General features: G+C 45.7%; 1 protein-coding gene across 1 annotated transcript in view; it reads right to left on the bottom strand.

The window, feature by feature from the left end:
* LOC138510209 (fructose-1,6-bisphosphatase 1-like) overlaps positions 1-26071 on the bottom strand; it is a 50409-nt gene that overhangs the window by 4220 nt on the left and 20118 nt on the right. The window contains exons 2-4 of the mRNA XM_069625710.1: positions 20258-20420; positions 9813-9905; positions 1378-1518 (exon numbers count right to left, since the gene is read on the bottom strand). Coding sequence (XP_069481811.1) covers positions 1378-1518; positions 9813-9905; positions 20258-20420 — 397 coding nt within the window. The remainder of the gene's footprint in view (positions 1-1377; positions 1519-9812; positions 9906-20257; positions 20421-26071) is intronic.

Here is a 26071-nt window from a genome sequence, read left to right as displayed (position 1 = left end):
TTCATTAACAAAATTGATCAAATCAGAGGGTCACATTGATACCTCAAAACCAGATAGAGTTCTGAAATCCATCCCCAACCCTTGGGCACTTGCCTTTCCGGACCAACTTCACCCTCCTCTACCCTAAGGATCTCTCAGACACACTCACTGCACTCAAACCCATTACCTACACAGACAACTTCCTCACAGCCCCCCTCATTAAACAACTCACTGACCCAGCACTTAATGCACACCTCAGTATTTTGACCGCCTCGCTCAGTGAAGATGCATTCCCAGACATGTTGAAGACAGGTCTCATACGGCCCTGTTCTCAAAAAACCCTTGCTTGACCCAGAGGACCTCAACTGCAAGTCCATCACAAGCCTCCCATTAATCGGCAAACGTATTGAGAACGTAGTTGTGACCCAACTACTTGTGAATATCAACAGCTTCACCTCCTCCGTGAATACTAGTCTGGCTGCTCCCCGCCCCCTGCAAATGCAACACTGAGACTGCAACCATCCAAGCGGTGGACGATGCGCTCAGAATCACCGTCAGTGAGGACTCATGTCTCCTAGGGCCTCATTACACGGTAGACGGTAAGGGTTTACCGGTACCAGTAAGGGCACCGATACCGGTAAACCCTTACCGCCTTACTACGAGTTCCCTTTGAGGGACCCGACCTTAACGGCTGGTTTGACCAACCGTTAAAGTAGGGTGCCGCAAAGGGACCTTGGTGCTAATTTCAGTACCGCAATTTGTGGTACCGTAATTAGCACCTTCCCCATTCCCATTATGCCCTATGGGGGCAAAAAAGGGAATGGGGAAGTGCCTTGGTGAATGGGGAATTACCGCCCCCGCTCACCTTGGAGTAGGGTGTTAATTCCGCCATCCACCAAGGCGGACAGGGTAAAATAACCATGGCGCTTATAGCGCCATGGTTACCGCCTACCGTGTAATGAGGCCCCTAGTCTTCTTAGACCTGACAGATGTCCTAAAATGGTTTTCATTTTACTAATCCGGTAGGCACCAGGTCGTAGAAACCTCTCCCAGTCACATGTGGTATAGAAACTTGAAGGGTCGATTGTCATAAACATTTTACATTGAGAATTTACACCCCCTCCCTTTTCGGTTAGGAGTACAGACATATATCACTGAGTGGCTTCAGGCACCTACTCTCAAGTGGAAGTAAAGGAAATGAAGGCTACAAGGAGCTAAAACGCCCACATCTCAATGAAAATAACGTAAAATACTACAATGATGCCACCACATCTGGAAGGGCAAACAGCGTGTGGTCCAATCCTTCAAGAGCACTGCGGTGGACGCAGGCATGGTATAGCATCAACGCTTATCAACATATCATAACAAGATCATATCGGCTGAGAGTAGTTCACTTACCGGATCAAGCATGAAACCGTTCACCCCACATTCAGTGCCCAGCACCATCATGGTGGCACTCCCGTAGAGGGCATAGCCTGCTGCCACGATGTTCCTGCCAGGCTGCAAAGCATCTTGTTCACAGGGCTCGCCATCACTGGCCTGGAATCCAAAACAGAGAATTTATGGAAGCTGAACCTCCTCATTGTTAGAAAAAGTGTTTCATTTCACAACAAGATGTACAAGTAGAGACATCATTCGTTGAGGGCGTGACCACGTCCATCATTGCTCATTGCCACCTGAGTCACGAGAAGGGCGATAGTCCGTCCTCCCAGAAACTTGTTTACATCATGAGGAAATAAAGCGAGTAACTAAACAGAGTTTCCTGCTCCTCCTAAAAGTCTGAGAAATGTTGGCTAATGTATGTGCCTTCATTCTTTCTTTCCCGCCATTGACATTACAGCAAGATCCTGACACGGGGCTCATGAAACTACCGTTGTGACATACGGGAAAGTACAAAATGGGCGTGGAAAGCAACAGTCAAGGTTAAGGTAGAAAACAAATATTATAATTATGGTAATTATGATACTTTTGAGTGTGACCTAGCTTCGAGAAGCAACAGAGCACTACACAGAGGTCTACAACAATACAGATACACAACAGAGTGCTTTACAGAACAGATATACAGCAGGGTGTGGGATACAGAGGAGGGCTGCAGCTGTACAGGGTGGCGGGGAGGAGAGGGTTGGACGGCGTCTAGAGAGTTTGTATCTAAGGGCACGGCAACTGGAGGATGAAGTCTGAAGAGGGAACGGTGTAGCTATTTTGCTTTACTTTACTTCTGGATGTCATGCCATGCTATGTCATTTCATGTCATGAGTATTTATACCACCCCCCACGGCCATTTCCATGATTTCCTGGCACTCATGTTTACAATAATACTGCAGCATAACACCTACCCAACACCACAGTCAACCACACATACTGTTGTGCAGCATATAGTTTTCCAGCACTTGTTTTTAATTCACCTGAATGAAGTCAGCAAAGCAGTGGCATTACGTTCTTGGTTAGTGAATGGAGAGGTTTTGTTTATAATCACACCCTACACATTGTAAGAGACGCACATTTTCAGCATGCTTGTTCCGTTTCACGTAAGGGCCAATCGGTGAGAAGAACAGCATCCGCACGCCTTGGCAAAAGCAAAACAAGCTATGTACACTGCACAGTCATGCATGATAGATAACACAGTATATTTGTGAATAGTGGTGATGAACACAAAACAGGATGCAGGGTAAAATAACAATACTACCAGGAAGCAAGGCAGTACAGATCAGCTGAAGAAACAATACTGAGCAATCGCCAGCACTTCCCCTTACAGCAGCTTCTTCAAATAGTCCACTGTCACTAACAGGAAATCTGTGCAACCCACACAAGCTGGGGTAAAGGTGAACTAGCAAGGGAGATTTCCAACCAGGGACTCATATAATGAGACAGCCACAATACACGCTGTGCCATGTCACTCTTACCACGCCTGGCGACCAAGATACTTATTCACATTTCATCAATATAAAACGATTCCCCACCCCACCCTGCAATCCTTATCCTCGTCTGTCCACAGTACCTCCACTCAACATCAGAGCTACAGGACCCCAAACTCCATTGGAGCTACATAATATCAGCCCCCATCCCAACTCTTCAGAGGCAAAGCCATACCCCTCCCACTCAATACAGCTGGAGGTTTCAGCCATCTTGTCTGATGGCGTACACCATCGTAGCTCTCTGTAAAGGTATAGTTAGGCAAGTGGATGATGGGAGGCGCTGTACTTGCATTTTTCATTTCCAATATTGTACAGTCTAGTTAGGTGAATTGGCACATTCGTAGTATTCGTTGAAATCTTCCTTTTATTTGAGTTTTGTAGCGCGCCGACCGTGAACAGAGTCGCTCTGTAGCGTGTCCAATGCTAAGGGAAAGCGTAAGGGGACGCATAAGTCTTCACGGGCTTTGGAAACATTGAGATCATTTAAGCGCAGCAGAAGGGGAAACGGAGAAGAGCACAGAGACATGAAGTACACAATAAGATGTCAAATGCAGGGGATAATTGCATATAATGAAGAAGGGGCATACATGATAAGATGCAAAGTTTGGAGAGGAGTACATATGACAAGGTAGTGCATACAACAGATGCAGAGGCATCACAGAGTCATGAGTGAATGGAGAGACACTGGTCAACTTCTTCAACCTAGAGATCCCGACCAAACTCATTCCTTAAGAAGAAGCATTTCAATTCTTTATATGGAAATGGAAACAGGTCTCCACGGATCTGACGCGTCCAGGTAAATGATTCCAGAGGGAGGCTTCACAAACCTCAGGATTCCTGCCACCCAGTTTGTGTTTCCTGTTGGCAGCAACTACAACAAACCTCAAGCCAGAGCAGCTCAATGGTCTGGATGAGAGCAATTTTCTGAATGTCCGCCTGAGGTAGAACGAACCATTATTCTCACAGGCTCTGTGGGAGAGGCACTGATGGGCGTGCTGATAGGGAGACATAGCAAGGAGAGGAATTAAGGAATGAGATGATCCCAAGGTTTGAGGACCAGCACGTGTCTGCCTGCTTTGTTTTGAATTGTCTGAAGTCGTTGGATGATTTTTGGGGAAGCCCAGCAGGAGGTGATTACAGTAGCCCAAGCGTAAGAGCATCATGGAAGGCATCACTTAGAATTATTTTGTCATATTGAGCAGGGGGAGGATGCGTGTAAGGATATGGAGCTAGAAATAAGAATTCTTCAAGAGTTCCGACACAGGGGGGCCAGGAGAAAGGGAGGAAGTAGGGAATGCTATGACCAAGGTAGAGGGCTTCAGTCTTCAAAGCATTGGGAGAAAGGCTATTGTCAATCATCCAGTCCTGGATTTGGAGTCAACAGACAGTAATATGGTGAAAATCATCAAGATAGCCATTGAGGTTCAATGCACTTTGCATATCATCCACACACATTTGCAAGGTGCCCGTGTGAGGCATGATGAAAGCCGTCACAAGCTTAGGATATGCTAATGTAATATCTCCACAGAGAAAGGATGGATCCTTCAGGGACTCTGCATGCCAGGGTAGTCAGGTTTATGAGAAAAGGAACTGACCCATCTTTGATCGCCAAGCCTGCCAGGAAGGCTGCAATTAGATCAAGGGCCAAATCAGTTATGCCAAAGTAAGTCTCAAGTTTGTTGAGGAGAGTGACGTGGATGACAGTGGCAAAGGCCGCTGAGAAATCCAGGAGGGGAGAACGATTAGAGAACTGGAACCCAATGAGCTCAGGAATCTCTTCCTAAGAGGAAGGCTGATTCCATCCCTCTGGCGGGTGAGCATGTGAGAGGTTGCCTGCCTCGCTATGCTGAAACAAGTATCAAGTATCTACCTTCTCTATGATTTTGCCAAGAAAAGGGCAATTGGCGATTGGGTGAAAATCAGCTGGGTGATTAGCAACATCAGTTGCTTTCTTATGCAGCAGCATGATGCATAGTTTCTTCAGGTCATGCTGGAAAATACCATCTTCCACAGAGCTGTTAGCAAGTGAAGATAAGGTTGAGGCAAGGGCTCAACCTGCTCGGATGAGGCTCTCAACTTGCTCATCAACATTGCTGCTTCTGATTCAGTGATGAGGTGAAAGCAGACAGGGAGGCATCTGTTCAAGTATCAGGGATAGCAAAACTAGCAGAACTAATCAGGCTTGAGATTGATAAAATGAAGGTCTCCACATAAAACGAGAGGGCGCCTGTCAGGCAATCAGAGAGGAGGCATGGCTTGAAGAAATTCTTTGTCCATTGTAGATTCTAAGTAACTCAGTTGAAGCGTTTGATGACAGAGCGATGCGATCATGTAGAAAGGACTTTTTCTGCAGCAAGATAACAGTACAGTATTCTTGATGATAGTGGAGGGGGACTTCCTTGGCATCTGGCTAATGGGTTTTGCTCTAAAGCCCAATTCCTGTGCATAGCAACTTGTGTGTCAAACCATAAATTGGTCTTAGGATGAGGCTTACATTTATTGGATCACTGACATCTTCCTCAGAGACCTCAACCTGCCCTGGAGCCATACCACCGAGAAAACCAAAAACAGTCTACTCAAACTAATCAACACTGCAGAGATGAAGCGACATGTCACAGAAACAGCTCACAACAAATGCCACACACTCAAGCTGGTGTTCACCACCTCTACAGCTGTCAGATGCCTTCCCCTCTACCTTTGGAACAGGCACTCCCAGCAGCCGTACCCATTATGCTCGACCACTCCTATTCCACATTGCGGTCAGCTTAAACTAAGACACCCCACTGCACCCTCAAGAACTTCGCATGGGCACACTGGAATGAAATGGCATTACCTTGGCCTCCACGTCCGACCCCTCAGAGAAGGTCAACACCCAGCACAAAGCATTCAACCACACCCTGAAACCATCAATACCCAACAAACACTGAAACATTGACTGAACAAACATAAGCCCTCCACACCTTGGTACACACAGGAACACAGTGACAACAAGTGTACCACCCACAGATAAAACATCTGGAGGAAATCCCACAGCAATAAGACCTCATCACACTGGCAAACCTCTGTTCAGCATGCAGAATACTCCTCACCACCGCCAATGCAAACTACTACACAACAACTATCATGGAAGCACCCAACAAGAGAGAGCTGTATGATCTTCCGAGCCATAAAGCATTTAACCTGCGCACTGCCAGACCCTGCAATACCACAATCCACTGACAAATGCTATGGCATCAGCAATTTCTTCATAAACAAGATCGTCAAGATAAGGCAACACCCTGACAGCGCCAAACACACCTCAGATGGATCACCAACACCAGCCCACAAAATGTCAAGATGGCCCGAATGCAGAATAATTACTGCAGAAGAAAATATGGCATCCTCCCCTCCTATGCTGTGATGGTCATCATAGGTAAAGCACTCACACAACTTCTCAACATCATTAACGCATCCCTCACACAAGGCACCTTCCAAGAAGCACTGAAGGCTCCATCCAGGATTACTTCTCACCACTAGAGCACCATCATCCCCTGCATCTCTACCCATCAGAACTCCTGTGATACGTCTGCACTCTACTTGCCACCCACAGACGAGTCCCTTCTGAGCAGTGCTCCATCGCTTCCTAGCTAGGTTAGCACTGTGTAAATCCCATACATACATACAACACTAGTGCCGGGATGTCCAAGGATCTTCTGATTTCCTGGCAGAGGCTGGCAAGTATTGACCCAAGGTGCCCAGGACTATCATGGGGCTCTTGAAAGCACCAGCAATCAAGAGAGCGGACAGGCTGTTCATAGGTCTCGCAGTAACGGGCCCACTGCCCAGTTGCTCATTATGGCCTGATTTTACTACTCTACAGAACCACGACGGAAGAAGAAGATGGTCTGACCAAAACAGTGAAGTGGTTAGGATGTTAGTTGGTGGAGAGGCTTGTCTGGCAACCAAGGATCTGCCTCCTGACTGGGTACGTCCTGCAGGCCAGATCTTCACAGCCAGAGAACCACATGCCTTGATAAAGGCAAGGGGGCAAACGAGTGGGACAATCCAACCAGGTATTGAATGTCACCGGAAACTAACAACAGGGCCTATGTACTTTTAAGGATGCGGATAAAATCAGTCCATTCATCCACAAACCGAGTGGAATCGTCAGGGGGATGATAGAGAGACTAGTGTTAGGGTGAGTTAGGCTTCTGCCGACTAGGGATTCAATACAAGAGGTGGGGATTGTGAAAATCAGCATTGCAGGGATAGAGGGGAAAAACCAGGGCAATTCCCTCAATGGCTTGTTTTTCCTGTTGAATTTTATTTTCCCTTTTAGGAGCAAAGTATCGACCAACATGAAGTTGTCAAGACAGCCAGGTCTCAGAGCGTGCCCAAAAACCGATCTGTTTGTCATGCAATAAGTCATGCACGTGCACCCCATGCTTGTTAGTGGAGCAGGCATTGAGGGTGTCGATCCTCTAGCAAGGGCTCTGAGGACATGGTCGCATGTCTGAGGGTGCAGCAACCAAGGGAGGAGGGCTGCCCAAGGTAGAAGAGGGAAGGCGACTCGGGGCCGATTCAGGAGTAGTCCGGGCAGCTATGGGTGTGTGTGTGGGGGAGAAATCCAATCGCTTTACGTGATCCAGACTCTGTGGTTCATGAACTGTAGGCATCAGCTGCTGAGGTCATGAACCAAAGCAGTAAATCTGCATCCTTCCTCCTCTCCCTGCGCAAGTTGCTTAGTGGTTGACACCCACAGATACTGGTGGACACGCTGGATGCTTAGCCACGCATATATTTAATGGATGTAGGTGAGTGGGAGCATACCTACCTCTTGACAGCCACTTAATGCTGCGGCCTCCGGGATGAGGCTCTTTTCCAGTATTAAAGAAGCCTGTAATGCAAAAGCTGCCCCACCTGACCAAAGGGCCAATTGACTGGAGAGGTTAGTATCCAAGATGTAACTAGAGAAGTTGATCCCTGGTACGATACATTCCCCCCAACAGTCACACTGATGCTATCAAGCATAACCGGTCTCCTAACGGCATAACCGGTCTCCTAACGCGCAGTAGTGATTGATATATCGCTGTGTGGAAATTTACAGATATTTTTGTCAGTGCAGTGGGCCCAACTACATTAGCATCAGGCCCCATTTGCTAGACAATCCTGGCTACGCCTCTGGACGGCGCACAACGCGTTTCGCAGCAAACGTGTTGCTTGATCACGTGCAAGGAAACGGATGCAACAGTGTGGCTTTACACCTAAACTCTACAGTATCCTGAAGCAACATAGTCCTTCGATTGTGTTAATGCCTTAACAAGTGACAATGAGTGAAAGTATTTGAGGTTGAAAACTATCGACCATTATATAATGGTATAAAACGTATGGACTTGTCTCTTTAAATTATATGACAAAGAAAGCACCTGCCGTCAAACATTCTAACATGAGTAACAATAAAGTGTGCATATTAAGCCAGATAAAGTGCAAAGTGCTGGAAATTCGCATGTGCAAAAACATGTTATCATGATAAAGTGGCTAATGCTTTACAACATCCCATGAGTAACACGCGTGTTACACTCGGAGTGCTTGAACGAGACATGCCTGTGGAAGTGTGACTCCCCATGGGACATTAATATGTGGAATAAAGTACAACTTGCTGGAAAGTCACATGTGCAAAAACTGTTTACCATGATAAAATGCACAATGCTTGGCCACAGCATATAAAATAAAAAGCCTTTCACACTTGAAATACCTGAACAAGTTGGAATAAAATAAGGTGCATTCCATTTGCAGCAACCAGCATTTGGCAAGTGTGTAAAACATAATAAACAGATCTGACCTTGGCTGCATGATAATCAGCACGCCGTGAGTCTTACAACAATCATAAAAGGCAAGATATCCAATTAGATGCACGCAGTCGAATTTGATCATATCTAGACTTTGAATGTCGTGATTAAGTAGAATTGGAGGAAGAACCACTTGTATACATGCACGCACACCGTCTACTTCCCTGCTGAATAACGCCAGAGAAATAAAGTGCTAAGTGCTTAAAATGCATATGTTCAAACAAGTGCACTATGCTAAAGTGCACAATGCACTACGTGAAACATGAGAATTAAGTACACTCTATACTAAGAAGGACATCAAAAGATATACAAATGTACAACAGTAAACATCTCAAGCATACAAACAGGAAATACTCAGAAAGTAAAAGATAAGGAGCTCCAAAAAATGAATCCAATCAAAAAATATGAAGCTGTATGATAAGAGCCAGCACCAAACTCTGAAAAAAGTATTACAAAGCATCATGTTAAAAATTAAACTGCAGAATGTAAATATGATATACCAAGAAAAAACATAATGAACATTTAATTTAATATTACGGGAAAAAGGCGGGGGAGGGAGGAGAAAAGACATCAATGAAAAAGGCATCTCCAAAAACAAACATATACATATATATATATATATATATACACACACACATATAAGGCTAACACACAAACAATGGAAGAGTATCAAAATATGTATCTTCCAATAGTGTGGCCAAGTCAGCTGTGCACCATGTGTAAACAGGGTGTACAAATGTTAAGACTGCTGGACACCTCGCAGGTAACATAACAGTTACTGACCGGGACAGTGAAAAAAGACCTCCATGAACACCGCGTCTGCCCATTTTCTTGGTTATCGTAGTGCATTTGGGCTCTCTTTGGGATGGATCCTGCTTTAGATAACCATGGTAACTAAAAACTCAAACCAACCCATCTACTGAAGCACCCCTAACTCTACAGTCAGCTGTTACCAAATGACCAGCACAGACATAAACAGAAACACAAATAACTTTTTATTGATTCATTGATTCTTAATTCATTGATTTTGCTTTTCCGCTTAAGCATTGCACTGTACACTGTATCCATGTCCACCCACCCACGTGATTACCTTTTTGTAGATGGCAAAAATTGTTCCAATGGAGGCGAGGCAGTCAATGTTCGAAGACCCATCCAGAGGGTCAAAGCAGACCACATATTTACCCTGCAAATAAAAGCACAAATAGCATTAGTAAGCAGGCACAATCTGGTGAGCACCTCTGGCCATCGGCTAAATTGCCAGGAACATTGTTGCAACATACTCGAGAGAGACAGGAGGAATGCTGGGAGATGATGTGAGGCTATCACCGGAGGAAGAATTTCTTTTTCAATATTTTCTTCAACTTTAGAACATCTGTCTGTTCCTTTAGCTTTTTTAAAATGTGCCTTTGTGCGATCGATAGTAGCAGAAATGTGCAGATTGGAACAAGGAACAACACTGAATTCTCCCTATGTACTGCCATGTGTTTGAGGGAGGACCAAATGTAAGAACGGGCTGCAGTTCAGTAAGAGAGGCAGACCGGGGGGAGCGAGCGAGGCACCTTAAGGGATTTCCCGATCATGTTACGATACCCCCTCAGACAAGGATCAGCTTGAGCACTTCCCGCAGACCCACTCAGGCGGGCCCAAGGCAACCTACAGATCACACTGTGGTCCATCCTGATCCCTCCTACGGTTAGGGCTGTGCGCCCGATGATGGCTTGTGCATGCGTACAAATTTTGCTCATCTTTTATGGTTTCATGAAAAGGCAAAAACTCCTTGCGGAATTTGGAATCGCTCGAGAAATCCTACTTTATAGAAATTAGAAACGCTGTAGTTCCGAACAAGAACAAAGAACAGCCAAAATAGAAGACTTATCTTGGCCCTTTAAGGGTGTAAAAAGGGGGAGTTTGCAGACTGAGGAGACAGAAGAAACAAGTAACACATCACAAAATGTTTGTGCAACATTCTACACTTTCATGTAACATATAATAGCAATCTGTGTGTGAAACATCTTCATGAGAATGTTGTGTTCTTGAACTAAGGAAGGCGAGCCAGTAGACCGCTTCTAAATCTAGATCTTTTAATAACATCTTCTTTATGTACATTTCCACTCCTGGGGGCGTGCTTGCCTGCCGCCGTGCTGGCATTACTTGGTCCTGCCTAAACATGGCTACCCCTGTCCACTTCCTGTTCCTCAGGAACAGGAAGTGGTGTTGTCTGAGATGGAAGGAGCCATCAGAATGTGCACCGGGGATCAGGTTCATCATGGTGTAGAGTAAAAAGCATGAGTGTGTACAATGGAAAAACCATAATACATTCTTTCTATGACGTGCCCTATTTTCATTCATTTCTATAGCAGAGCGAGGGCAAGGAACGGAGTTGCCATTTCTGCCAACCCATTCACTCCACCAGACAAATCTGCATGCAGGTGTACCAGTAGGATATCTTCGCGCTGGAACAAATGCTTTGGATTCTTATGGAATTTGCCTGCTTTTTACACCAGCTAAAACGGCAGAGAGCATTTACACAAATGTGTGCCAATTGCTTTACTCTCTTCCGCCCGGGCCTCTGCCCTGCACCTTCTTCCATCCAGCCCTTTCCCCTTTCACACTAACCCCATTCCTTGAAATCCCATTCATCTCCCCACCCAGAGGAGGTTTAAAACTCTAAAACTGAAGGCTAAAGCTTCATAAGCATAGCGTGTGGCCAAAGGAGTAAAGCTCTGCGACTGTGTAGAGGTCCACAAATGACTGTGCACCATGTTAAAGGTGTAGACACATGTATGATGCAGAGTGTGCTTCCAACCAATCAAACGGGCATGTGTCCTTGGTTCCAATGACGACACCATCCCGTGTGCAATGGCAGTAAAGCTTGAGTCAACTTCCAAGGTTTGGAGAGGTGGCTTACAGCCAGGCTGAAAACACATCAGCATCCGGACACTTCCCAATCAAAATGGCATGAGAGACACAGTTGAAAACAATGGAAGAAGTAGAATTTAAAAGGCAACATTGGCATGATACGGCTAACCATTGTGTTGTGCTGCAGATGTGTGTTATTGGGGCAGCACCGTGGGCACACGGGCAGTCCTAATCTGTGTTGGGGGCACCCAGCAGGGATCCAGTTGCTGTGTTCACACGGCGAGAACCAGTTACCGGGGGCACCCGGGCTTTCAACTTGACTATGAGCACACAGCTGGGCAGTGGCCTGGGGGCACCCAGGTTGCACACTCAGATATGGGATCCCCCTGATCCGCAGGGGGCTGCAGTACCGTGGGCACACACGTCAACTTGCAAGCCCAAAGGAGACATGGAGACAGAAGTGCCAGACATGGAGTCTGCCGCTGTACTGCTGCATGTGCCGGCTGGGGCTCCTTTTATTGGGTGCCGGTCATGACGGACTCATGACTCACAATCTTAAAGGGGACATAACCACAGTCTGGACTTTGCAGAGCTGGAACGGCTGTGGCACAACACAGAAATAATGAGGCGAGAGATGTGTGGCTTTGCTCTGTGCCCATAAATGGTCTCCCGCACCTGTGCTAGAGTGAGCACTTCATTTGCTCGCACAGTGCTGGTCAATGGCCCGGCTCTTGCCGGGGTCGAGATCCGGCATCACATGTCTCGCCAGATCTCAGCACCCGGCCTGCCTCAGCCCTGACCGTGTGCCGGAAAGACTCATTTTTTGTGTTTCGTCCTGGAGTGGGGGGCGGGGCCTCACGCAACATATTGGCGGCATTATTGCTATTCAATTCTGGCTCTGCCCCCCTACCTGCAGCGTCAAACAAGTTCAAAGGGCTTCTTAGGGGGGGCCGGGACTGCAGTAAGTCCGAGGCCGCCGCCTGCACAACTTTTTCATAGGCCCTGTGGAAGTGGAAGTCCCTCCAGTTATAGGAGCAAGTGTGTCCAGGTGAAATTTTGCAATGGAATCGCCAACTCCTGAAGCAAGCTGCAGAATCATGAGCAGGGCCCTATCAGGGAACGATCAATCATGGGAGATCTGGTTAGAAACCAGCTGTTAAGAGTCTACTGGTTAAAGTGTACGGAAAGAAGTAGTGAAACTATGTTCCCTACTTGCCTGTGCTCACTCACCAGAAACCCCATCGCCATGCCCTCCCTACCCACAATGCAAACCCTCAAACACATGCGCCTGCTGTTTAAGGGAATGTTCAGTGCATTGCACTGAAAGTGCACGTTTCACCTTTTTCCTACACTTTTATTTTAAAACAAAACAATTCCGGAATGGTTTCTTTTAAAAATAAAAGTACAGGAACAGTAAAGCTTAATTAAAAAAAGTAGAGGAGCACCGCTCCCGCTCACTTTGACCACTGTCTACAAAACTTGGGCTGCGCAGTTCAGTGATTAACCCGAGCCACGCCCTGTTGTAGCCAAAGAGGTAGGAGAGAGCTTGGTCTCCCCCTACCCGTTGCTGGTGAACCACTGCCCACAAAGCAGCCGAGGCAAACATCACACGGGCAGAGAGGCGTTATGTCCTGGCAGCCACAACTGAGCTTGGGGTGGGGACAGCCAGCCACCAACACGGAAAACATTTCCTGGCGGGATAGGGCCCGTGAGTGGTGAGAGAGCGATCGCAGAGCCACCAAAGAATGCTCTAGTGCCCACACGCTCAATGGCTCCGTTACACCACTGGTCAGCCACATTTTAAATAGGCCCATCCCATGGGGATTGGGAGTATAATAAGGGCTCGGTGGTACCTTCCAGATGGATGTTTTCCACCTAAAGTTCTAATTAAAACAATTTAGAAACAGTGGCATTTTGGGGCCTCTTGCGGCTCTTGGCTAAATAAATGCCCTCCTCCAGGCCAATTCCATTATATCACAAAAAATAGTTTTTAAACTAACTACATTATTTTCAGATGTTCATATTTAACACACCAAGCTTGCTCATGTGTTTGGCTACCAGGATTTCACGCAGGTTGTCACATTCCCAGTGTTGACGCTTATCCACAAGACCACATAAAATTGTCATCAAAGCACAGGTCTCATATTTGCATTCGGTTTTCTAGGGAATATTGCGCTATAGGTTGCTGGGTTTTCCCAGCATAGTTACTGGTAAATCTCATCTTTCAGGTTATTTTTCTGGTGTTGGGATCCCTAAGTGATTTCAAAGTGGCAATAACATATTTTGGGGGTACCACTGCCATACAAGTGTTTTAAAGTGGAATTGGTGTATAGTGCGGAGTTTGGAAAGAAGCAGCATGAAAGAAACTGCACCATTTTTAAACTATTCTTTTGAATATTTCCTTTGAGGAGAGTTCAACTGCCAGCTCCGCCCCCTCTGAACTCTGCCTCCTCAGAACACCGCCCCGACCACAGACCTTGTGGGATCCCCCTTACATTTTTTCCATTTCCACCACAGTGCACAAGCAAACAATGGCATCTAGAAGTGACTGCAGAAGCCAGTGTACCTGCATGTATGTTTACACCCCTGTCACCCTGTCACTCATACAGGAGCCGGAAGGGGACAGAGGAATGGGGTGCACACACACCACAGGGAATCCAACCCACAAACAAGGCAGTATCCTAGACCTCACTATCACTGCCATGCGAAGTGCTTCGTCAAACAGAGGGTGACGGAATGTGGGCCTTTAGCTTGGAATACAGCCCAGGTTCTCTCGCCCCTGGTTGGCCAAGCTACCAACATAACATATCATATGATGCCTACGGGCTACGGCGCGTTAGAAATAGATAAACAAAATAATAAATAAATAATTAGAAATTGATATTTTATTTGTAATTGTATTGTGCTCATACACATGTGTTTCAGGGCGCAGCAAGGCAAAGGAGGGGAACAACGGAGCACAAAAACAACAATCTTACTAGGCCCAGTGACATTGGGAACACGCAAGTGCAGGGGGGAGTGGAAGGGCCGGAGCATATGAATGAAGAACAACAAAAGGTAGTACAGCCAGCAAGTGCTAGGTAAAGGTACAGACAGGGGGTGTCTGATAAGTGCAGGGAAAGGGGGGACTGTAGGGTTACAGATACAGATATAGACCCAAAGTGCAGGGATTGCCAGGAGGCAGTGTGGGTGTGTGGCAGGGTGAGCAAGTACAGGGGCCTGAAATCAGGGGGTAACCAGGTGCACGTTGCCTAAGCAGAACAGATCAACAGGAGAGAAGGCAGAAGCAAATAAGAAGGTCTTCAGGTGCTTTCGGAACCAGAGATGGTTCTCCTCGAGTTTCAGAGTGGCAGGGAGGCTGTTCCAGAGGGAAGCCCCAGCTGAACACAGAGATCTACCCCCAGCTTGTTTCTTTGAAAAAGGACTGACCCTAGGGAGTTGGAGGTAGAGGAGCGAAGAGCTCGAGAGGGGAGGTATTTGCGGAGAGAGAGTTGAAGGTATTTTGGACCCAGGCCACAGAAAGCCTTGTGGACAATGCAAAGGGTCTTTAATTTAATCCTTGCAGCCACTGGGAGCCAATGAAAGACATTAATAGACATTGGCGGGATCTGATATTTTTACAGCAGCTCTCACAGAAAAATAAAAAAGCTCATAAGGACTAATACCGAGGATTCTTTTTTTTTTTTTTTATAAAAGCAATACATAAATATGGTTACTTTCTTTGAGGACGTGTGTGGGGAATTTTCAAGCAAGGGCCAGCTCCTGGAGACCACCAACTTATAGTGAAAACAAGGCCTTTAAAACAGCGGCAGTGTTTATTGGCAAGCGTCCACGCGGCTGCGGAAGGGATGCACGTGGTGGTCTCTTTCGCCACTTTGTGTCAGCTGGCTCGGTTTTGCACAAATGAAGGTACAGCTGAAGCAATATCCTGATGCCACAGTGAGGCAGCTGGGGCCCCTGCAACAGCTTAGCAGGCAAACAAGCATTGGCAAAGGCAATAGTGCTGACCTTTGCATAATGAGAAGCTTTGATAGGAACGAGCCCAGTAATGAACCCTTCTGGGCAGTATGGGAATGAGCGCTCTGTACTAGGGGAGAGTGTGGTGAAGTATACTCGAGTATAGCGTGGGTTAAATCCCTCGAGGGAAGTTAGACATTACTTCCACTGTGAGGAGCAGGTGAGGAGCCATGTGAGGGGCAAGGGGACTGGGCAGCACAGGGTCACATTAGGGGCACTTAGGGAAGAAATCTAAAGGACACATGGGAGAACCCTGTGAGCGACAGGTGGCATTATCATGGACACTGGCCATTATGATAGAAAAGTGGCAGGGAAAATATAGTGAAAGGCTGGGAGAGTGCCCAGCAGGGGCATGGGCACATTGAGGGACAGGGGGACTGTGATGGGCAAGGGCCTCATTTATTGTTTTCATTTTTCTTTAGCGCTTACGCTGTCAGAAGTCTTTTCAAAGCACTCATGAACTCTTACAGGAGGGCAGGGCCTGGAGACACTACAAAAAGGTGTATGTGCTGTGAGGAACAGGGGGTGGAGGGGTGATGTAGTGGCTCAATGAGGGGCATAGATATGGACGGGGACCAGCCCTTCAGATAAGGGGTGTATCGACCACTTTTCCCCCCCAAAAATAGGCAAATACTCCCAAAAAATAAAAATAGGAAATAGGCACGTATGCCGTGTGCCTCTGCTGTCACCCACAAAGCTCCATGGATATGTTTGGACCAGTAGTGCACATAGTACCACAGGAAGAAACTACTATTATTACTGCCTGATGGGAAGAAGTAAACGTGTAGCTTTAAAAGTGCATAAATAGCAAGGTGCAAAGACATCCTTATTCCTTAAGCATTTCTGTCTTCTAGTTAAAACATATATTTCTTCTCGCCCATAAAATACTCTCATTGGGAATTCAACTTACATTTTTACTGACTAAAAAATAATTTTACTCCCAACTTTAAAAAATAAGAAATAAAATACGCCCACTTTCAAACCTTAATCTGGAGCACCGACGGGGTCATTGCAAGGCACATGTGGTGCTATGAGGAAGATGGCCCACGCTAGAAAAAGGCAGTTGAGCCGTTAGGAATGGGCAGAGAATGACAGTGGCGCAGTGGGGGGCAGGGGGCACAGTGGAGGGTGGGTGCCAGGCAGCGAAAGCTCTAAGGGATACTCTGAAGGGCAGAACACGGAGTGGAGTATGTGTCACTACCAAGGACAGGGCAGGCACTTTGAGCAGACAGACAGGCTATGAAGAATAGGGGCGCAGGAGAGGAGCACACTGAGGTGCAGGGAGCAGAGTGAGGTGCAGAGGGCAGAGCGAAAAGCAGGAGGCACTCAGGAGTAGGGTGCTATAAAATGCCAAGGGTGCTCTGCAAACAGGTGGCTTGAGAAAGAGAAGGGGTTCTGTGAGGGAAGGAACTACCCCCTTCAGGGACATGCACAAGCTTCCCAATGGTATGCGCGCACTACCACTCAGCAAAATGAGCTTCTCAAGCCTTCACTCAATGAGCAGCACAAGTGGCACTCACGGAGGGGCACAAGATACGTCAGTGAAAGGCACACGATTCACCCAGGCTTGACCAAGACGGCGCCGTCACCGAGATGAACAAGCCCCTCCCGGGGATCTACGTGAACATCGCGGTGCTGAAAACAACGTGGCAGAATACGGCAAAGTCGAAAGCTTTTTATTACAAAAATGTCGGATGCATTCATTTTTCAATTGTCCCCCGATTTTCACGTAATGTAAGTGGGGGACACACCCACAACACTTGCTCCCCTTGTTCGCTTTTATGGGATTCAAAGTTTTGTACCATGCCGAATGCACACAAACCACGCATTCGGCCTTTTTCTTTCGTTCTTTTCTGCCATTCCCCATCCTGGTGCTATGCACATGTCTCACTAAGCATGCTCAGTTACTTGCACAGTAAGATGTGCAGGGTGCCTTCAGTGAGATGCCCACACTTCTCCCAGTGAAATGTACAAGCTTTGTTCATTGCTTAGGGTTCCACAGTGAAAACACCAAGACTCCCCCTGTGAGGTGCACACGCTAGACTCAAAACTCCTCCCAGTGTGGTGCACAAACTTCTTTCGCAGAAATACCTTTGCACCAGTTAAACATACAAGCTTTTCTTAGTGAAATGCACAAAATGTCCTCCGTGAGTATCACGTGCATCACCCAGTGAAATGCACAAAGCCTTGTCAGGGAAATGCACAAGCTTCCCCAAGTGAGATTCTGGAGACTCCAGTTAGGGTTGAAAACTGAGATGCTTACACCAAACTGCCATGGAGGAAGGGAAGCCGATCCCAGGGCAGGGGCACAGTCACTCACCCTATCTCTTTGGACTCCTGGAGTGAGGCAAAGAAGATATCCAGACCCAGTACAGCTCCCTACCCACGCATCGCAAGACCACTGTATCTACCCCTTATTCCCGCCTACACCTTCCTCATCCATTACTCTCTCCCCGTCTTTTTCTAAAAAATGCTTCCATTGGTTGCTTAGTAGGACCTAACAAATAAGTAACTACACAAAGATAAATGTTTTCATTGGTCTTTGGTTTCCATAGCACCAAAATCGCATTATCATTCCGTAATAGCAAATTGTTTCCGAAGAGCATAATGCCCGTGGCCCTGGTTTGGTAAATTTCCACTGTTAATGATTCTCAGTTTGTTCATGTCTCCGACAGATTATAAACACGGAGTGGATAGCAAATATACACATCCACTGTTACAGTCCAGGGTGGGCAGGTCAGCACGTGAATCGGATCCCAGCCGAAAAAAGAGGATCCCCAAGATTGGTTTTTATAAAACTATAAAAGGTCAGTGTGGGTGCAACCTAGGGATTGATCAGAACGCACATGGCTTACATCCAAGGCGTTTCGAGGTACGATACAGTTTACACATGGAGACATACTGCACCCCTTTCTAATCTTGATTAACCATGTCTATAGTATGATCTGACCAATATATTTTAGGATCTGACCAGTTAATTCATTACCCCATTGTTGAAAACATTTTGAATCATTTGACATTTGTACTTCCAAAAGTACTTTATACAGGTAAGTGAAAAATAACAGCGGTATTGTCAGATCCTCTAGTTTGTCAACAAATGGGACACCATCTTAGACTTGGTTAATTAAATAATTATATTTTTAAAAGATGCCCTAGTGTATACATATTTGAAAAATGCAGATTTTGATAAGGCATATTTCTACGACAACTCTGGAAAGTCCAAACTTCTCTTGTCATCCACCGTCCTTCAAATTCTTCCCTACTCGCCTTTCTCCTTATCCTCCAGCCATCTCATCCTACTGAACTTTCACCTGACCCACTCTCCACTTCTTTTGCATCTATTCTCTTTCCAGCCGATTAACCTCTTGCCCGACCCAAAGCCCTTTCCTCTCCATTTTCTTCCAAAATAAAATATCTTTAAAGACGATCCACATCCTATTGTAGGTGAAATTGAACTAGATCATTTTAATTGGGCACCCAGCTGAATGATACTGAACGATTTTATATAGTAAGTGAGAAAAATTCAGTTAAGGGAGAGTTAAGGTGAAACCAACATATAGCAACAAAATCCATGAAATTGACAGTTGTGGAAAGTGACGACAACCTTAACTCTGAGTGCTGGTGTAGTTGTCACCCATGATGACATGTTCTCATTGTGATCCCTGCTGGGATTTCATGGATGTGTTCATGGACTGAGCAATGGAGATGAGTCTCTGTTAAGATTGTCGTCACTTCTCATGATCTCCACATTTCATGGGTTATGTTGCAATAAATAGGGTAATTTTAACTCTCTCTCAACAAAAGTTGTTTCACTGAATTTCCAGGGTTTTGTTATGCTATATCTTCTCCATAGCCCACTTGCTATGGCCTCCTGCTTTGGCTGCTGTCTTCTCTGCTACAATTAGTATAGAAGACGGTGGCCCACTGTCAACATTGCTGCAATTAGGCTAAAAGGCCATAGTCCACTAGCCATGGGCATTTGGCCCATGCCACCCCTTTTCCCCCCCTTCTTTCAATACTGCAATAGTTTACACTGACAATTTACGGCTGAAACATATGCGCTATCACTGTGACTCCTCGTCGTATAACCGAGATAATAATTCCCAGGCTAATGAATCATTTGCCAATTCCCACTGTTTGCTCGAACATGTAAACGTCTTCCCCATCCACACTGCAACTCTCCAGGTGCATCCCTCTTCCCTTTGAGGTTCCCCCACTTTTTTGCGTTTTGTAATACCTTTTGAACCATTATACACAATTTGACTGCAATTTCCTGTTTGGAGGTGGGGGTAGATATTGTGTGTGTGAAATGTTCATCCCATCCATTGAGTGAGTTAAAAGTCATCACAAATAGCATTTTGGGGAAAGTCAATGCAAACGGTTTTACTATTAACTTGGTGGTGCTCGTCATCCTGGAGTAACTGGAGTTTTTTCGTTATAGTGGTATGCATAATATGTATTGTCGTTCATATTTGCAAGTACCATCACATTGCCCTCGATTTAGCCTTCATGTGTGGTGCTATTGTACAATGGAACTTGTAAATAAATAGTTGGATCACCCGTATATTTCTTCCTATGGGGTACACTGTGGCAGCAGATTACTCCCTAAAAGTCAAAGAAAATCAGATGAACTAATGAGTGCGCATTTTGGTCACTAACCCTTCTTTCAACTTCGACGACAATGGCATTTTTGTCCTCCTCTGACACGAGGACGCAGGTGCTGTAGGAGGCCTTCAGAGTGTTGATGACCAGGTCATTGGAAAGGACATCCAGCTTCTTCACCTGGTCCCCAGTCACATTGGTGGATCCAGCAATCCCGTAGCTAGTGGGGGACGAAAAGAATAGGGTTTAGCAGTTTGAATTGCAAGTAACAGTATCAAAAGAATAGATTCAAGTTAAAAGGATTAACACCCAACATACATGTATCAATAAAGTATTATTGTGGGTACATAATGGGGTTTAGGTGCTCCAACGCCAGATTACTTTGTGCAGAGATATTGACCTCCCTGGCAATGAACGGAGGACATTAAAGCCTTCAATGTTGGCATATCGGCTGCCGGTACATTGACTGCAGTTGGTTCTACCCATGTTGCTTTTCAATGTTTATGTTCATTTGTCTGCTAAATTGATTACATTCTTTGGTTTTATTCTGACACTACTGTAATCCTCATACGTCTAAACATGGTGACAGATTTGGCTTAAAAAAAGGTTTGCATGAATTGTGGTATAGGATTTGCCGCAAGGTGTCGTATTCCATCCACTGCGTCCCTGCAATACAGAATGCAAGCAGTAAAGTTACTACTCGCGTGGCACTACTCCCCCAATAAATTGGCAACAATGTAACCAGCGGTAAATTGGAGTTCCTGGAAGCCATCCAAGTGAGGCATTTTCGAGGTTATCACTGCAAAGCTTAAAACCTAATCTTGAAAATGAACAGGTCAGTAGAGCAATGAGCGGGTCAGCAGAGCAATGCATGGGAAAGTAGAGCAATGCGCGGGTCAGTAGAGCAATGAGCGGGTCAGTAGAGCAATGAGCGGGTCAGCAGAGCAATGCACGGGTCAGTAGAGCAATGCATGGGTCAGTAGAGCAAGGAGCGGGTCAGTAGAGCAATGAACGGGTCAGTAGAGCAATCAGCGTGTCAGTAGAGCAATGCGCGGTCAGTAGAGAAATGAACGGATCAGTAGAGCAATGAGCGGGTCAGCAGAGCAATGCATGGGAAAGTAGAGCAATGCGCGGGTCAGTAGAACAATGCGCGGGTCAGTAGAACAATGAGCGGGTCAGTAGAGAAATGAGCGGGTCAGCAGAGCAATGCACGGGTCAGAAGAGCAATGCACGGGTCAGTAATGCATTGAGCGGGTCAGTAGAGCAATGAGCGGGTCAGCAGAGCAATGCGCGGGTCAATAGAGAAATGCGTGGATCAATAGGGCATTGCGCAGGTCAGCGGGGCAATGAGCGGGTAAGTAGAGGAATGAGTGCATCAGTAGAGCAATGAGTGGGTCAGCAGAGCAATACGCGGGTCAATAGAGCAATGCGCGGGTCAGTAGAGCACTGAGCGGGTCAGTAGAGCAATACGCAGGTCAGTAGAGCGATGCGTGGGTCAGTAGAGCAATGGGTCTTGGCCAGCACTGAAGGCTTGATCCAATGATCAGTGCAGTCTTTTCAGTCTCAGATTCTACTGCCACACTGCCTCGGGCACTAGTGATTCCCAAAAGTAATATGACATCAAGGCCTTTATGTGCCTTATACGGTAAGCATAGTTAAATGACATTTAACCAACAAGTCCAGTTTCACATCAGAACCGGCAACATATTTTAGCATGTTCCAAAACATGATATGGTGAATCTCTGATCTGTTGACAAGCACAGATATTGCTACAAGCTGTTCTATGTGTTCATGTTGTAGTGGAGGTCCCAGGTACAGCCCGCACTCCAACCGAACATGTTGAAGTACCAGCAACGTTCACGCCGAAGTATGTGACATAGGAGGAGCAAATAAACCAGCAGAGAGCTGCAGTGGGGCTCTGTCCAGTACCCATCAGAGGAACCGCACCCATTGAGGCCCCTACACCTAAGAAAATCTAGACAGTAAAGTACCCATTGAGAAAACCATATCAACAAATGAAACGGAATGAAGATTGAGTACAATCTCTGAAGAAGCCAAAAAGGTCTTAATGGAAGACGAATGGTGACCTCACAAGAACCCAAACTGACTCACATATAGAAGATATGACAACCTGCGAGTGACAAAAGGAGACGAAACGCCATGGATAAGCGAAATCCTGAACCTAAAGTGAAAGGACAATGTCAAATGTCAGAAGCTTATGCCATGAGCACGACAAAGATAATCAGTTAGTTTACATGTGTACATATGCTTGGAACCGCAAGAAAGCTAAGAAAATTGTGTTGTGCGGCTTGCTATGCTTGGCAGTAAGATAGATTGCGGCAAGTGCCACCTATACATATCTACCTCAATAGAAGAACTTTATATAAGTATACTTCCACTATGCACAAGGCAGAATCAACCAAAGGTTCCTGGAGGCCGCATGAGGAGAGTTTCAGAGTTAACAAATCAAGAATGAAAGACAGAAACGAAACTCAGACAGAGAAAGATCGTGCCAAAATGCCACGGTCGTATCAGCTAAAATAGACTTACAGTAGCTACAATTAATGAAGCAAAGAACAGAATATCCTGCTCAGAAAGGTCAAGATAAGAAGCAGAAGGCAGGTGGTGGACAAAATGAAAATCAAATACAAGAATTACATGGAGAATGAGATGATTTTATGGTGTCTGAAACACGTGACCAGCCGAGCGAGATGAAGGGGGACTTTCACACCTACGCATGGCAGAGTGCCATGCAAAGATATCAGACCTTTTCAGGAGAGAAATGCAGTCTCAAGGCCAACCACAGTGAAATAATTGGACACATGACCACCGAAGTGATGATTGATTGTAGCAATAATTGGAGAAAGGCCGGGGGAGCTGATAAGCACCCTGCACCTGGCCGACCATTCTGCGTGCTGCTAGGCAAAGGGGAAAGGTATGAGTGCCAACCCAATCGTAGTTGACCAAGTAATCTAGGGTCCTATAGTTAGTAGAACCAATGGGACGTCGTACTTTTAGTGACGTCTACAGTAGCCATTTTCAAGGTAGGGCTTAGATGCCCCACCTGACAATGTTTACCCAATCCCCTCACTCCGTTACCATATACAGATATAGTACCTATATTAAAGTTACCTTCCTAGAACCAATAGAATTGCATGCAACATTTTAAGCATTATACGTCAGTGATGATGAGTTTTTAGTATAAATTATGTGTTTTTTATGAAGTTCGTTGGAGTTGTGAAGTGAGAAGGAAGATCTAGCAACCGCTGATCTTCATGAGACTCCCCGTTTTTTGCACTCGTCATTAAACGGACTCCCTTTGCCAAACCATTGAGTTGTCATTATATTGATTTGATGCTAGAGTACTAATCTGCATCCCCATCCATCTCACGGGTGCTGCTACTCATTTTAAAGTGCTATTGGGCAACCCCCAGCTGTATGGGCCGGTTGGGGTCCTAGTGAAGACTTGGTAGCAGAGATAGGATGGTTTATCGATTATCGTTTAGATAAGACACCCATTGACCGTCAACATAAAGTAACTCTAGGTCCTCTGCAATATCACAAGTCCTTTTGCCATCCAGCTAAGTATACCGAGAAGCTCCCTGTGGACAGTGGTTAGGATAAATTATAAAGCCTGCAGGTTAGGGTCTGAAGGAACCCGTGCTTTCCCCCACAAACCCTTTCCCACTTCTACGAGCAGCCGATCAGGTGAACGGCAGTAGAGGCGGTGACGAAGGTGGTGATCCCATGCATCCGGAGAGGAAACATGCAAACGGTGAGTGAAAAAGACTGAAAGTTTTGGCAAGAAGTGCATGCTTTAGAACAAGTAAGGGAAGGTAACGGAGGGAGGTGGGAAACAAAAACACAGTTAGAAGTAGAGTAGAATGTATATGGGAGGACACCCGAGAAGAGAGGATACGCCCACATTTCTACGCTTAATATAGTGGTTAGAAGAAGCCTGCATCCAAAGTCCTGAATAAAATAGGAATAACTAGGAGACTAAAGCGGTTAAAGATGCTTTTTTTGAAAGGGATGGGCTTACACCCCATGTCAGGGTACAATTTAGGGGTAGAGATTTGTGTAGCCAGCTGGAGTCTGTCTAGACTGGCAACATCTGTTTTATGTGTTGTTTGTTGTGAAATCATAGAATGACATTTTCCTTTGAAGAATTGGCAAAGAAATGACGTGGTTGTTTAGCCGAGATATTGTAGGATACAAATAAAAAAAGAGAACTGTATCCAGAGACGATAGACAATCCAGTGTCCAGGCAAAGAAGGACCATTTTTTCAGTACCTGCAACCCACAAGCAGAAACGGCAGAATCCAGAGATAATATTGTATAAGAGTATATTAAAAGTTAGTTTCTTTCCTCAGATGATCGAGATGGGAAACCAAAGTAGTAATTTTGTCGCCCCTCAGGAGGAGAGACGCTCTCATTGCTCCAGAACTAAGTGTTGTAGATTAACCTATAGAGGAATCATGTACCTATGAATTGTATTCATCGTTGTTTTACTGTCGCTGATGATTAGAACTGCATTTTTTATTGGCGCACAAAGTGTTCTGATTCCAGTGCACCCACCTAATGATGTACGCATGAAAACCACGAAAACACCCAGACCTTACATAGTCATTCCAGTCCCTAGAAGGTCTGATACTAGAATTAGTGAACTTGAGATGGATGTGATTCGCAATGACACACACAAACTTATGGTAACAAACAAATTGAAAAGCCGGAGACAGGGTCGGCAGAGTAAGAATGAAAGAAGGTTACTGACAAACACACACATGCAAACGATGAATGCACACACCCCAGGTCTAGTGTCAATAATTACAGAACCACATGCCAAGGAAGACGGGAAGGTTGGACAGCCAACAATGAGAAGATCTACTATAAGTGAAGTTAAAAGCCAAATGAAGACAGCTGAGCTAGTGAAGAAACAGGGAGTTGGAGAAGAAACCAACTGAAACAACATTAATGAACACACCTGATCCAGCACTGAAAGGGGCGAGTGCAAGCACAAAGAAAATCTCAGAAGAACAGATGATAGCAGAATCAATATGGTCGTTCATAACCAGAGCTAGGGAAAGACAAGAGGACAAGGAAAGAATTGCCAGACTTTCCTCTACTCGACTGGCACAGATGAAGATGCCTGCACCATGGATTGGGATACCTGAGAATCTTCCAGCAAGCAGAATCCATATGGATGCATTCAAGGATGTAGTTATAGCAAACTACATGAAAACCTTGAGAATAAAGAAAAGCATACAAGCAGTTGACAATGAGCTAAACGACTACTTAGACAGCAGAGCACATTTAGGAAATAACATATGGTACCAGCATATGAAAGAAGTTGGTAGACGGAGTTCAGAGGGGGAATGTTTTGTTTGTGCACTCCTACCTTACAGCATGGGGAAGTCAAAGATCTTTGTAGCTGTAGAAATTGATGTCCAGACAGCACACTGTCGATCACACGTAGCAATATGCAAGACCAGAGGCCAGTTCATGGGAAGTGATGCCTCACTGAAATGGGCAACTGAAGCAACTGATCCAAATGAAAATGATTACGTCCAAGACATAAAGACATGAAATAATAGAAAGACAAAACACATCGTGATCAGAAATGAAAAGCCTGGAGTTAAAGGAGCAGAAATAAGAAGAGAAGCAAATCACAAACTAAACGTTCAAGGGAAGATGGCAAAAGAGGCTTGAAAGTGGAAGAACAGAGGCCAAATGCAAATTTGGGGAACAGTTCTTTCTCCAGACGGATCGGAAAAAGGAGGTGTGATATGCACAGCATGGATGGTCTTCGGTCACTACGAGCCCACCATCAACATAGTGCGAAATGGATGCAAGCCATTGTGGCAGAAGCTT

The sequence above is a fragment of the Ambystoma mexicanum genome, chromosome 6p (genome assembly GCF_040938575.1).
Source record: "Ambystoma mexicanum isolate Mex_15411 chromosome 6p, UKY_AmexF1_1, whole genome shotgun sequence".
In the NCBI taxonomy this organism is placed as follows: Eukaryota; Metazoa; Chordata; class Amphibia; order Caudata; family Ambystomatidae; genus Ambystoma; species Ambystoma mexicanum.
Note: the sequence above shows the minus strand (reverse complement) of the source record. Positions and strands in the feature narration are given on the sequence as shown.